Below are 12350 nucleotides of genomic sequence, written 5' to 3' on the forward strand. Positions count from 1 at the left end.
GTTTAGAAAGCTGAGGCAATTTTACTCTGTTTTAGTAAATTAGCATTTGTATGTTTTAAAGTTGGTTGGACAGTGTTCTCGAAGCTACAAACATGAGACTGACCAAACTGCGGGAGGCAGTGGAAGACAGGAGTGCCTGGCGTGCTCTGGTCCATGGGGTCACGAAGAGTCAGACACGACTAAACAACAACAACAACTATGTTTTAAAGTATGGCGGAAAATTTCTCTTGATTTTCTCCTTTTTTGTAAACTGCTTTAAACAATCATGCAGTATATAAACTTTATCCAATAAATGAAATAAATATGAGATCAGGATTATATTTTACTTCACCTATACGTCACTAGACATTGCAAAGTTCGCTGTAGATGAAAGAAACTGTGCTCGCTTGCTCAAGTTTGTTAGAATTTCAACATTTGTATCCTTATTTACCTTTGTTTACTTTATTAGCCTAGACCAGTGGTTCCCAACCTTTTTTTGGCCATGCCCCACCTAAGCATCTCTAAAATCCTGATCCCGCCCTGTGACATATAATTCTTATTATTCAAAAAATGAACTCCTATTCACGTGGAGGAAACCTAAAAGGCCATTCACTGTTAATAACTCATTCTTGAATTGACCCTCTTAAAAATCAAATCACCCCCTTGTGGGGCATGTGCCCAACGTTGGGAACCATGGGCCTAGACAAAATGGCACAATCCATGTATATGAAATGGCAAGTGTAACAACAGATGACTAGTGAACATCTAATTACCAAGCTCACCTGCACATCCATCCTGTTCTTGTTTCCCAAATTAGGTAAAGTTTCAGACAATCCTCCTATCTCTTTGTTCCAGATTTGGGTTTTATATTTTTATGAAAAAACTACTTGCCATGCATGCACACTATTTGCTTCTATGTACAGGTATGATTTGTATACAGATTTATTTTTATTTTTATTGAAAGACAGGCACAATCTGTCTTTATTACTGTTCTGTTCAACTCTAGGGCCAACTGCAGTTCTTTCATCAGGACATGTCACTGTCAGGCCAACTAGGAAACGCTGCACGAGACCCTATTTCTGACAGCTCCTCTCATTTTCCTCTCCAGCTGTCACACTGACTCTCAAAATAGCTGAAAAGGTAAAAATGAAAGGAGGATCTTGAGCCATGCCAGGTTGTAGATTGGAGACAGAGAATGTTTTGAAGCTGAAAAATTAAACTCTTGCATTTATTTCTCCCACCCGCAGCTGCTTCACAGAGACAGCCGCTTGTCCATACCAGATCAGCCGTTGGGAGGCAAAACAGAAGACAAGAAATGCTGGCACTCCTCAAGCAGGCTTCAAAGAATTGTCAGCTGCAAACAGCAGTGTACAAACTGTGTTTCCTATTGATCACGAGACAAGCAAGAGCTGATGGAGGGCAACATACATTTTTAATAAACAACGTATTTCTTTATACATATTTGCTCACAGCCAAGATTTTATACAAAATATTTTTAATTTATGTTTGATAAATGTGAATTTAGCTGCTACTGTTTCTTTGAAGACGAAGAAACCCTGGGAAATCATGTGTTTGCATCATTACAATGGAAAAGCAACTGCTGAAAATATTTGGAACATTTCCATTTGTTAACCTACGACTATGATATTTAGATTTTAAGCTTGCAAAAAGAAAGCTTTGATCTCCCACACATCAACCATCCAGTCTGCTTTCTGCTGCTTTGTGCAGGGGTTTCCAAGTGCCCAAGTGCTGTTGGGCACTCCCCCAAAGCACTGAGCACAGGGCTGACAAAATCCCTTGTTCTGGGGTTCCCAATGCCCAGCAGCCAGTAGCCTCGAGCCAGTCATTGCCTCTCATCCTAACCTAACTCACAGGGTTGTCATGGGGATTAAATGAGGAGGGGGTGAACCATGTACCCCAGCTTGTAGAAAAGGAGGAACATAAATGCAACACATAAACTAAATTATAAAATGTTCCTTATTCTTCTTTTGCATCCTGGTCTTGAATTCAACCTAGCAGTTCGAAAGCACCTCCGGGTGCAAGTAGATAAATAGGGACCGCTTACCAGCGGGAAGGTAAACGGCGTTCCGTGTGCTGCGCTGGCTCGCCAGATGCAGCTTGTCACGCTGGCCACGTGACCTGGAAGTGTCTGCAGACAGCGCTGCCTCCCGGCCTGTAGAGTGAGATGAGCGCACAACCCTAGAGTCTGGCAAGACTGGCCCGTACGGGCAGGGGTACCTTTACCTTTACCTTTACTTGAATTCAAGTTCAAGGAGTAAATAATCTTCCATTGCAGGGACAGCTTGAATTCAAGCCAGGGATCCAAAGAATTATCTTTTGTTTGCAGTTTCAATGCAAGCTGGAGAGGCACAGAGGTGTTTCCAGCTATTCCACCCCCTGAATTTGTAGTTGTGTAAGAAGCTGCTGCAGGAGAGAAACTGTGAGTAACACCATGTGAGGAGTTACTGCCTGAATGATGATGCTAACAGGGAAGTGGATTCTTTGGGAAAGCTGAGGACTAGATGCTTGATCAGATTAACTTGATAGTTGCCTCATTTGTAGCAGACATAGCAACAGTGGGTAGGACATCTAGGGCAGGTGTGGAGAACCTTTGACCCTCCATTTGTTGCTGGATTACAATACCCGTAATCCCTGGCAATTGGCAATACTTACTGGGACTGATGGGAGTTGTAGTTCAGCAACATCTGGAGGGTCTACTGTTTCCCACACCTCTAGGACCAAGGACAAACAGTTCAAACTCCCTTGTTATTTTTGCCACTGCTAGGAGGTGTAATGTTGCTACATTTATAATACTGGGGTTTCTTTGGGGGGGGGGTTGTATGCCGTTGCATTTACTATATGTAGCTGTGTTTATTACTGCTGTTACTATGAAATTATACTTGCAATTGTTGATTTTGTGATGTATCTTTGTAAGCTACATTGAGCGTAATTCTTGGGTGGAAAAGGGGCATACAAAAAAGTGTTGATGATGAAGGGAAAGTTTATTTATTATTTTATTATTTATTTCATAAAATGCGTACGCTGCTCAGTCGTTAAAAGACTCATCAAAGTCATTTGCAAATGATAAAATAGTAAAATCAAGAGGGAGAGAAATCACATTTGGTGGTAATGTCAGGTCACTGGCAGGTGGGCGGGGCTGTGCACCTGTCCAAGTGGCCCATGGGGTTGTGGTGGTTGAATTGTTGATCCCATTTGCCTCCTCCAGTTACCCATCCCTGCTCTAATGGTAGTCATCTTCAAGGTGCTACACTAACTGTAGCACACGCCTGATGATATGTGTGCTGTATCTCCTGGGGAACGTGCATGTTTCTATAGGATGTCTTAAACATAACATGAGCAGAATTGAAAGCTGAAAAGCTGAAGGGTTATGAAACACCCATGGCACTTGGCACCTATAGATTTATAAAGGCAAAAATGGAAGCATTCAGTGCCACATAGCTCCTCTTCTGCCCATCTGCTTCCTTGAATGACTTCATGGCATATTAGATGGCTTCTGGGAATACATTTGTACTCTACCTTGTGCTCTTCACTTCATAAATCAGCTTTAAATGTTATCAAAAATGATGTCAGTTCATCCCTCACCTTTAGTCCTTGGCCAAGACTCTCCAGAGAGTTAATATCCAAACCTTCCTTGCAGGCTTGCAAACAGGAAATCACTTTCTGACTCTCAATTTTGCCTGGTCGGATGGTTAGGCTGGCAAGGCTGCCATGGAAAAACTGAGCAAATCTGGGTTTAGAGACTTCACCTCCTATTAAAAAAAAGAAGCACAAATCGTAGCTGATAATAATTCATAGATACATTTTTATTTATGGCTACCAATATTTCCAACACAATCTTTAAACGTCTGAGACAATTGACAGTCCAGCTGCTGTTGCAATCCCAAACAGAATTCCAAATAGAAAATGGCTGGTACATTGTTACTATTTATGGTTATAATGCTCCAGACCTATTTGCACATTTTAATTCCCATGCAATTAGATTGCATGAGGGAAAGTGGAGGCATGTGCACTAGCTCTGCCCCCTCCATCCCTGTCCCTATCATCTGTCACAAGCTGAAGGTAAATGTGTGCAGTGACGATCCTGCTCTACTCCCCATGCAATTTCCCTGGAAGAAAAGGCTCCCCACCTTTTCTTGTGGAAGGTGTCAGGTATGATGACAGAGGGAGGGAGAGCTAGCACACTCATTTCCCTCATGTGAGGGATTAGAATGTCTCAATATCATCATTTATATTATTAAAAACTCCTGCTTTCATATGGGAGTCTGATGTGAAAATGCATTCTAGTCAGAGACATGGCCCTGCAGCAAGTGATGTAAAAGCTGCTTCTACGATTTTAATTTAGAAGCAGCATAAAGCTAAACATCAAACTCTGTTATATTTTAGAAGATATTTGTGATTCTGTAGATGAAGAAGGAAACCTGAAAATAACATGCTGTTTAAAAACAAAGCACCTACCAAATGAAAAGGCCATCTATGCTGCTTGCTGGTCCTGGGAATAGTAAATCTCTTATAAAGCAATATGCAATTAGTTACTGTTAAATTAACAAAATGGCCTTCCTACCAAATTTGCTTACCTTCTATATAAACTGACATTATGCTGCTTAGTAATGACTGCCTGTGATATATAAAACTAAATAGAAATGAGTGGCTGATAGAGGAAAGAAAAACAGACTCATTATGGAGTAAATTAAGGAAATAAACCCATTCAAGATTAACATCTGATTTCAGTCATGCCAGTGGGTGAGGTATGGGTGAATCAGAAGCAATTGGATTTTGCACATTGATTGCATGCACATTGATTTATTGGGGTATAGGCTGCTTTGGTTTGATTTCATCAATATCATAATTGCATACTGAGGTTGATTCTCTTACTGATTCCTGAAACTTGGTACCTTATAATATGCATCAAGCCTGCAATTACTACCACCAAACATTTCACAGAACATTTTTACTTGGTTTTATATTTTCTACATCTGCACCACATTATGATACTAACCCATTTGATGTATATTTCTGTATTAACAATGAACTACTATTGCTTTTAAGGAAGAAGCCACATTTCCAGGAGGGAGAGTCAGAATGACTATAACTGACAACAAACCACACACAGAGAAAGAGACTTGTGTATACTAATAGCAAAAGAGACATGGCCAACAGATATTTTAATATTTCCCATTTCACAAGATGCATTAACTGTATTTTTAAATTGTTCGAGAAATGCAAGCCCCTAAAGTGTCACTTGCAAAAGCTAACCAACACTCTCCTTGGGACACAAATAGAGAGAAGTACACAGCACTGACAAATGCATCGGAAGCGTTATGGTTTAAAAATAAGCATCCAGCTGAACAGTTATCCTTCTCAAGGGGTTATAGTACAGACACTGGTCACGTCTGCCATTGGCAGCACCTTCTAGGTCCACCTGAGCAGCTTCAGCCAGACAACAAGTATAAATAAAAGAGACAGTCCAATTGAAACTTATTTATAGATCCGGCAGAGAAGACAAACCCACCTGCATCATAAAAATTAATGATGAACCATAGTGTTGATGCACCACCTGAGCCCAACCAAATGTAGCCAAACTTCACAACCATTTAGTTACTTGCAAGGACAGCTACAATAACAATAAAAAGGGAGTGACAGTGTTGTCAACATTGAAATGACACACAGATGGGCTTATTTATTTTAACTTCCTAGAAAAAAAATTAACAATTTGAACAATTGAGAGGACAGTCTACTTCTGCCAAAAGGCTTCATTCATACTTTATGACTTTGTCCTTTTATTACCAATGATGGAAAACCCATAAACACTTAGGTTCATGGTACCATATCAGCTTTGGAAAGGAAAGAAAAACATTGTTAAATAAAACTTTAGTTATTTTTCCTAACGGAATTTTAATCTGTTTCAGGTATCAAAAAATGTCACCAGTTTCGATTTCCAAAGGGTCTCTTAAACAATAAAATCACACCCTATGCCAAGGAATTAGTACTGCACATGAATTCTACTTGGCGAACAAGAGAGCATAAACTGCACACCCATACCTCAATTAGGAGAACCTAATTGAACAAGAAAGACTAATCTGTATTGAAATAAGCAAAGAAAGGACAGTATATCTTGCATTCCAACACAAAATTCCCATCTCACATGAGATGCATATTCTCAGGTTCTATTTGCAACTTCATGAAAAATAATTTGTTGAATGGCCTGCACCTGTACCATCCTGTTCACACATTAAGATTTCAAATGGAGGCCCTCCTGCTGTGCCCATCCCTTACCTCAGTGTGATGAGTGGCCAACAAAGGGGAGGGAGGGAGGGAGGGAGGGGGAGAGAGAGAGAGAGAGAGAGAGAGAGAGAGAGAGAGAGAGAGAGACTTTTCCATGATGAATTATATGAATTGACGTATTATGTTTTGAAATGAAGTGGCATCTAGACTATTATGCAATGATGTGTTGATTTATATGTTTTGATGTTGTGTTGGAAGCCACTTGGGGTACATTTATGTGGCAATGTGTGATACAACTGAAATCTACTACATCTATATTTTGGGAAGCTGTTTGTCCGTATATCTGTTTTCTATGTATTTGGACGCTTCTTAAGATAACATAACCACATTTTGCATAATTGTTCCTGAGATCGTAGAGCAGGTTGCCATCTGTGTTCGGATCCAGTTGGACACCATTTTTAATCAAGATGGTAGACTGAACCTTTGAAACTGCACTTTGAAACTGGTTGGCCAATTGGTGTCAAAAAAGGATAGAACTTTCTTTATGTATGCCACAACAGCAGCAAGAATACTCATCGCAAAGTATTGGAAGATACAAGATCTACCCACCCGGGAAGAATGGCAGATGAAGGTGATGGACTATATGGAATTGGCGGAAATGACTGGCAGAATGCGAGACCAGGGAGAAGAGTCGGTGGAAGAAGTTTGGAAGAAATTTAAAGTTTATTTACAGAAACACTGGAAAATTAAGGAATGTTAGATGGATGTTGGAATGACGTAATGTGGTTTTAGCAGAAATGCTATAAAGGATTAAGAAAAAACAGTTTGTTAAATGGTGAAAGGAGGGAAGGTAAAGTTACATTATACTAAGATAAAATATAGGACAAAAACTAGAAAAGATGGAAAGGATTTGCTGAAATAGCTAACTGAACTAGAATACATAAAAGGGAGGTGTGAGGAGGTCAAGGAAATAAGTAAATGAAAGATAAGTTATGGGAAGATTCATTGTAATTTTTTTTCTTTTTCTTTTTCTTTTCCGTATTGTGATGTGATGTTCTGTTTTTGCTTAATATGCTGTTTTTTTTATTTTTCCTTTTTACTTTTTGTAACCTTTCAAATCTTAATAAATATTATTTTTTTTTAAAAAAAATGAAACTGCACTTTTTGGGGGGGATTCCTATAAATCCCGAGCAATTCTGAATATGAAGTTGTCAATTGTCAAATAAATAAATAATGACTTTCAGGACAACATAACACATACAACTATTAAGTATGTGATTAGGGCATGGAATTATAAATTCAAATAGGATATGTTTTCTGAAGCCTGGTGTGGCCTTCTTGAATAGATGGGTGATGACACTGACTTGCAGTGTCAGTTTCTGTCTCCTGCAAGAATATACCCAAATCCCATGTGTTCTTTGTGTATGAGCAAAATATATTAGTCTTCTGAAGCCTACCCACTAAGCTGGTAATATCTGAGGCCCATATACACATTTTTCCACATTGTGTACAGTGTTTATCACATCATGTACTTTTTTGCAGTGTATATGAAGTGGAAAAGCAAAGAAGCACACACTATGATTATAGTAGATAGAGTTATGGTCTGAAATATGTATGAACTAAAATAGTTCTGTATCATGTAGTCATGTGATAATTTTAGGACAGAAATGAGCAACAGAAAATATAGTTAGCAGTCCTTAGAAGCATCAACACTTACTACAAAACACTATTGGTCCTATTATGCTAAATAAAGTTATGTTTTAATTAATTTGATTATATGACCAACCATGCCTTTTAGGCAGAAAAAGCAAAGGAGGATGATTCACTAATCTGTTTTGTTGTTGTTTTAAACATGGGATTATGGTTTGTCAGGACACAAAGAGGAAGGGGAAGAAAACAGCAAAATTACTTCCATTGTTTATATGGTAATGTGACTTAATTTGTTAGGAGGCATTGTCTGAAAGAGCTACTCAGTGTTGACTCCATTGTGGAAATGACACAAGTTAATTACTTCATCCCTCACCACAACTCTTAAGATACCAAAATGGCTTTGCAGTATTGGAAGTAATGACTTTTCAGCTATGGAAAATGGAAGTGCAACCTTTTGACAGTAATTAACTCATGTCACGGCTATAGTGACAGGAGGTAAAGAGTTATACATATAGAAAGGATTGGTTCCTGAGGGGAACACTATGAAATTGAGACTTTATCTTTTTTCAAAGATACTCTCATGAAGTCTGTGGGGAAAGAGTTCATATAACCTGCTTACTTCTCTGCCTGTCTTTGCCACAAAATGATTGTTGGTAACTAAAGAGCCAAAGGCTTCTAAACCTTGGCATTATTGAAGTCATCATTTAGTAAGAGAGGTTCTTTGCCACATTGGCAGATGAACTGTTATCAGAACACAATGGCCTCTTATACAACTAAAAGACTGCTGCCAAAGAGTGCTATTATTAAATATAACAATGTGATAATCAAACTTAATCTGATTTTACTGTCTGAAAGCTCAGAAAAGAACTGCAAACATTAAAGAAGAGGAACATACTGTATTCTATTGGTTATCACTACCAATACTGAGCCACCAGGTACTGATGCAAATGCTCTATGAGACCCTTTGAGATGTTACACATGATCCGACAAAGTTTTATCACTGTCAATTTGTGTATTCAATAAGTCTGCCTTTCATAAACTGAAAACAAGGCATATACAGTAATTCCTTATTTTTTCTACTCACCTGGTCAAGACAAGCATTACCATACATTACTACCACAGATGGTCTATAAGCTGCTCTATTTCAGGAGCACATTGTAAATAAGACTCAAATAAAATCTGTATGGAGGTTACAACCTCATGAGTAGGGAGGTCAGGCACTGATAGTAGTACTGTGTTCTAAAAACCAGCTTGATGAAAGCAGCTATATGTTAGCGGATCCTGAAGAAGCTTCTACTAATTAAAAATAAATACTTGTGGGCAATGTATTTTTGAAAGCCACAGTACACAGGATGCAACACAGGAGTAACTCTCTTACTACAATATTTCCTGTTACTGTGCATCAGCAAAAAAACCACCCTTATATAGTGCCCTCCTGCCCCATGTATAGTTCGGTATCAAACCCTTGTCAGGCTAATTCTGCCATTTCTTGGAATAGCCATAGCAAACAGAGTGGCACTCACCATGTTTGGCTGGTGCCTGGGACCAACATAGAGCAGTATATTATAAGCAGCTGCTTATAACTAAAATATTTATAGCTCAGCCATCCATCATTACAACAATCTTAGGGTGAAGTAAAATAAAACTCAACTTAAAACAACAAATGTATCAATAACCTACATAACATTAAAGAAATCATGCAAATAATGGCCCAAATGGTTAAGGGCTTTAAAGGTTAACATGATCACTCTGAACTGAGTCCAGATATGCAATGGTAATCAATTCATCTGGTGCAAAATTGATGTCACCTGTTCTAGCCTTCTGGACAGTGCGAGCATCCAGGCAGTCACATTTGGCACTGATTGAGACTTCCAGTCTTCTAAGGTAGCTTCACAAAGTATGGATTAAATTAGTGCATCAAATCTAGAGTTTGATATAAGTGTGGGTCACTCTGTGTGGCTTATCTTACATTTTTAACAACCGTTGTGGGGGTGGGGAGAGAACAACTTTAGGAAGACTGCATTTTGTGTACACAGTTGATTCCAAATGGAGTATCGGCAGTCCTGTATTTCAATTGGGAAGCACATGACACATTAAGTTCCATAAGGATTGGTTCTTATAACAGCTGCCAGCATTTCAGTATATCTTACAATATAAAGAATGTTATCAAATTAAAAAGTTATACTGAAAGACTGTTAAGAAGCAATACCTTATGAACTAATATGTTCCCTCAGTCTTGCTTATGATATTTTTGTGAAAGAGGATGGTAGACACAGACTTATAAGTAGCATTATTTTAGTGAGCTCACCTATGGTAAACAGAATTAAAATGTATCAGTCATAAGAGTGCCCTACTTCTCCTGTTATCTAAGGCATGTTAAGAAGGCAGCCAGCATGAAACAAATCCTGTTTTCCAGACAAGAAATGAAATGTCTTTATCTTGGAAAAAGACTTTTCTTCACAGTTAGCAGTAATACATTTCCTTTGACCTTTGTTTTTATTTTTAAATAGAATTCATCCTGATTTTTTAGTCTTTCTTTCCTACATTTTCTCCTATTGCTAGTATTACTATTTTTGGCATGAATGGATTTTGATCTCGATTCTCACGAAACTGCAACCTAATAAATCCTACAAAATCTGGAAGGTTTTTAACCTGTTGGACTGTCTGTCCTTCTCCTGCTGGTTATCCTAATTACAAGGGGTCCAGCCTGCTTTATTAATTTATTTTTAGAAACCATGAAAAACAATGAATGCACAAAAGGTCATACAAGAGAGAAAGAGCAAATAAGTATGGGTGAAAAAGGATGACCTGCTTTTAAAGCAAAGGATTAAGCTTTGAACTTGAACACTGTTCTGGAAATACAACAAAATGGAAAATAATAACTAGTACTATAGTTATAATAAACAGTACTATAGTTTATTATAGTACTTATTTATAGTTTATAGTACTATAGTGATCACAGATTAATGTCCTTTGAAATGTTGGCATTTAGTTTGGAGGTCAGGTTTGGAAATGCAATAATATGACATTTATATGCTGCTTTGATCCAGATTTACTATATAAGCATCGTGTGAATGTGACTGCTGACTTTATTAGACTTTCCTTACATTTTACCAATAATACTTTTTGTACAACCAAAATTTCCTGTCATGAAACTTTGCTCTTCTTTGTGGTTCAAAGAGATGCCATATGCAGTCTTAGTCATGTAGGATCTCAAGGCATCAGTGGTGAGGATTCATTCGAAGATCTATCCCAAAACTTGTTGACTTTCTGTTTACTAGGGAATAGAATTATGCCAACAGTGTTTTGTTTTGTTTTGTTTTGTTTTGTTTTGTTTTGTTTTGTTTTGTTTTGTTTTGTTTTGTTTGTGGTCAAATCAATGAAACAAGACTGTATATCTGTTAGCCATGAGCAATAGTTGCAAAAAAAGGAAAGTCGGTGTTCTTCCTGCAGCAGAACACAGACAATACAGTCTCTCCCCTTGCATTTAGTGATTTCATTTATATAACAAAGATATAGTGCGATACAGTGTCCCATAATGAAGAAAACTGATACAAGTAATAACAACACAATCCTACCCATCTGTGTTGGTGCCTGGGCTTGAGTTAGTTAGAATGGCAGCTTTTGCCGAGGACTGACAAAAACTTGCATTTGTATTTGCACTTTTCTGATAAGTAAAAGAATTCATATGAGTAAATAAATAAATGTCCTACAACAGAATTTACCAAACAAACTCAGTTAGGTCTTCTGTTTATGGAATGGGCCTTTTCTGCCCTAACTCCCCCTGTGCACCCTTCTATACACACCAAAATTGGTTCAGGGGGGTCAGGAGCACCCCCAGAACAGAGTAGAGGGGAAGGTGATGTTCCATTTGGGAAACTGAAATGCTTGTGTAAATGGAATGTTTGTAATAGTGTAACACTGAATTCCACTCTTTGAATTTATAAATGGATATTACTTTTTACTGAATAGATATCTTGTCTAAGATAAGTGCTTCCCATTCTATGTAAAAACAACCAAAATGTGGAGTTGGATTCTTATCTTTCCATTTAAGCACAATTTGAATTCTACTTGCTACCAAGAAGAGAAAGATATGAACATAGCTAATTGTGGAGATTCCCTCTCCATCCAGAATTTCCAGAAAAAGTGCCCTAGTTTCAAATGGTGAGAGAGATCCTGTAACATTTGGGATATGTCTTATAATTCCATTCCAGAATCTCATCACCAGTAGTGAAGAGAGAGAGAGAGAGAGAGAGAGAGAGAGAGAGAGAGAGAGAGAGATCCTGCCTTGTGGCACTTAAGCAATAATTAGAATGCTGATTGCTCATGAGAAACAGTAGGTGTGGGATTTGGTGCCAATGAGATATTACATTTAAAAACATTTCTCTAATGCCTTTTAAATTAGAAACTGCAGGTTTAGTACAGAGGAACAGAGAGCCAAATCTTAATCCCCATTTTGTGATCCAAGATCCTTCATA

At 38.1% G+C, this 12350-nt stretch overlaps 1 protein-coding gene across 1 annotated transcript in view; it reads right to left on the reverse strand.

The window, feature by feature from the left end:
• Positions 1-12350, reverse strand: part of CLSTN2 (calsyntenin 2) — a 331857-nt gene that overhangs the window by 18108 nt on the left and 301399 nt on the right. The window contains exon 10 of the mRNA XM_081006884.1: positions 3583-3749. Coding sequence (XP_080863010.1) covers positions 3583-3749 — 167 coding nt within the window. The remainder of the gene's footprint in view (positions 1-3582; positions 3750-12350) is intronic.

Source organism: Podarcis pityusensis (assembly GCF_964106645.2).
Source record: "Podarcis pityusensis genome assembly, chromosome: 5".
Taxonomy (NCBI): Eukaryota; Metazoa; Chordata; class Lepidosauria; order Squamata; family Lacertidae; genus Podarcis; species Podarcis pityusensis.